This window comes from Trachymyrmex septentrionalis, unplaced genomic scaffold (genome assembly GCF_001594115.1).
Source record: "Trachymyrmex septentrionalis isolate Tsep2-gDNA-1 unplaced genomic scaffold, Tsep1.0 scaffold196, whole genome shotgun sequence".
Classification (NCBI taxonomy): Eukaryota; Metazoa; Arthropoda; class Insecta; order Hymenoptera; family Formicidae; genus Trachymyrmex; species Trachymyrmex septentrionalis.
Window position 1 is genome coordinate 1,294,314 of NW_017305135.1, and position 3,343 is coordinate 1,297,656.

Genomic DNA, 3,343 nt, shown 5'->3' on the forward strand with positions numbered 1-3,343 from the left:
TATATATATATATATATATATATATATATATATATATATATATATATATATATATATATATATATATATATATATATATATATATATATATATATATATATATATATATATATATATATATATATATATATATATATATATATATATATATATATATATATATATATATATATATATATATATATATATATATATATATATATATATATATATATATATATATATATATATATATATATATATATATATATATATATATATATATATATATATATATATATATATATATATATATATATATATATATATATATATATATATATATATATATATATATATATATATATATATATATATATATATATATATATATATATATATATATATATATATATATATATATATATATATATATATATATATATATATATATATATATATATATATATATATATATATATATATATATATATATATATATATATATATATATATATATATATATATATATATATATATATATATATATATATATATATATATATATATATATATATATATATATATATATATATATATATATATATATATATATATATATATATATATATATATATATATATATATATATATATATATATATATATATATATATATATATATATATATATATATATATATATATATATATATATATATATATATATATATATATATATATATATATATATATATATATATATATATATATATATATATATATATATATATATATATATATATATATATATATATATATATATATATATATATATATATATATATATATATATATATATATATATATATATATATATATATATATATATATATATATATATATATATATATATATATATATATATATATATATATATATATATATATATATATATATATATATATATATATATATATATATATGTATATATATATAATACAAATTATAGAATTGATACATCAAAACTGCTTTCTTGGAAGAAAGAACTTTATCGCTACCCTATTTCAGTGTACAGAATATTATACTATAATACACGAAATGTACATGAGTTTAGCGCCTTGTTTACATCCTCACAACCACTTTAACATTTGTGTCGAACAGGTATATCTCTATGAGACTTAATAAATTTTTTTATTAAGCACCAATTTAGATTTTTTATATAAGTATAATATAGCAGTAGTATAATCTGACAATTTTATATTTCTTATCGAATAGATATAATTTTTCTAGATTATCTCTCGTGTGTGTGTGTGTGTGTTGCGCCCGCGCGCAAATACACACACAAGAGGTGTTTTAGAGGTCAATTAACCCGTTCCGTGCCGAGCTCAGAACAGTCATGCATACGTAAAGAATAGTCATCACATCGTGTACTATCCGTGGAATACGCGGTCTGAATGAAAAGTTTAACGTGTATCATCGATGGTACACATGGCACGGAACGTATTGACTATATGCACATCTAGATCACAATGCAAAAATATCAGTTATAATGCAGTATAGCCTTATGGCCGTTGGAAATTCTGTATAATTGTAGTCTAAATTTCAAAACTATTGTTATAATTCATTATCGATATGTTTAGCTGTACTCGATTTTGGTTTAGTTGCTTTATTTTTACTCATGTACTTTTTTTCATCATACTTCACTTTATTGGGTTTTGTGGTACTATGTAGCGTATTTGCCATTTGTGGTTTCTTTTGAAATACTTTTTCCTCATTGATAACCCACATAGGATTTTTAAACTCTTCCAGTAAATCAGTGGATATAATTTTATTTTCAACGAAATCTTTCCGATTGGATGTCTTTGTTCTTAAATCAGTCTTGTGACTATGCTGTATATCACTAATGTCTTTTTGTAATCCTTGTAATAAAGTATGTTTATTATTGGGAGATGTAATCCTTGTATTGGATGTATCTTTAGCCATAGACGCATCAAAAATGTGAATTTTATTAGTACTACTCGATGCAGAATCTGCAGAAGACTTTTTTATCTTTTTGTCTGTTGTTTCTTTAAATTTCGTATCTATTACTTTTGTTAGTTGAAGAAAATCTATTTCTTTCTGAAAGGAACTTCGAACTTTATTCTCTCTATTTTCGCTCTCGCTCTGATTTTGAGAAGAGTGCAGAATAATTTCGCCGGATTTGACAATATTCTTATCCTTTTTATTTTTTGTCATAATATTTTTCGATTCGTCGCTTATATCTTCATATTTTTGTAAAATATTTTGCTCAGAATATTTCACTGCTTTTTCTATTTCCGTTAATATGAAATATTCAAAATCCTCTAACTTTTCAGTATTTGATTCTTTAATTTTCTTTAAGATTCTAAGGTTTTTTCTTTCCAGTTCTGATTTACCTGTATTACTGTCACTAATAAATTCAGCAACTGCCAAATTGTTTTCTTTAGTTTTCCTAAGTATATTTTCTTTTTTATCTATATTTTTTAAATTCTTTTGCAAATCGGCAATCAATATGTCATAATAAGAATTATCTTCCACTCCTGATTTATCCAAGTGCCTTTGGACACCATCAATTAATATTTCTTGATATGTAGTATGAACTTCTGCATGAATACGATCCAAAAGGGCGACATGCTGATTAATGATCTCTTCTTCTTCGTCAAACAAATCAGTTAACAAATGACGTAGAAATGAATAATTTTCAACTTGCGTAATGCCAGATTCCGAAATCTTTAGCAGTTGTTCCATTTCGGGACTCACAGATTTTACATTCTTCAATTTTGTAGCTATGGTTTTTAAATTCAGCACCATAGTATCCATATTAGTAAGTAAATATTGTTTCAATAGTTTCTGCTTGTTTGGTTCTAGTAGTTGTCCCATCTTTTTAATAGATGAGTTTGGCGCGACCACCAACAGCTCACTTAAGAACCATCGAACTTTATATGATAAAGACGTTTTCATAAGCACGCCACGCGCCTTGTTAATCCAATTGTAATAGCTCTCCAAAATACAACTTCTGATTCTTATACCTTTGTTTTGTTTAGTGTTGAGAAATATTTGATTGACGAATACTTCTTTTAATTGATGCCACAAAACCTCTATCGGTGTAGAGACTGGTCTTAAGATGGTAATTGTAGCTTCGGATGCGGCAGTAATTCTGACTTCACCACCAAGTGAATCTTTGACAATTTCTGCATGAAAATAATGAAAATCAATAGCGTCCTCCTGAGTTTCTTGCGATTCAATCGGAATCATCATATCCAAGTTCGATGTAATAGCTGTCGTCTATAAACATATGAAATTTTTGTTTTTTAAGTTTTATATAAAATATAAAATAGTATTCTT

General features: G+C 22.6%; 1 protein-coding gene across 1 annotated transcript in view; it reads right to left on the reverse strand.

Moving 5' to 3' along the window:
• Positions 1 to 1,233: 1,233 nt before the first annotated feature.
• Positions 1,234 to 3,343, reverse strand: part of LOC108747239 (ER degradation-enhancing alpha-mannosidase-like protein 3) — a 36,214-nt gene continuing 34,104 nt past the window's right edge. The window contains 1 exon segment of the mRNA XM_018484603.1: positions 1,234 to 3,305. Within this exon segment, the coding sequence (XP_018340105.1) occupies positions 1,595 to 3,305 (1,711 nt within the window). The 3' untranslated portion in view covers positions 1,234 to 1,594.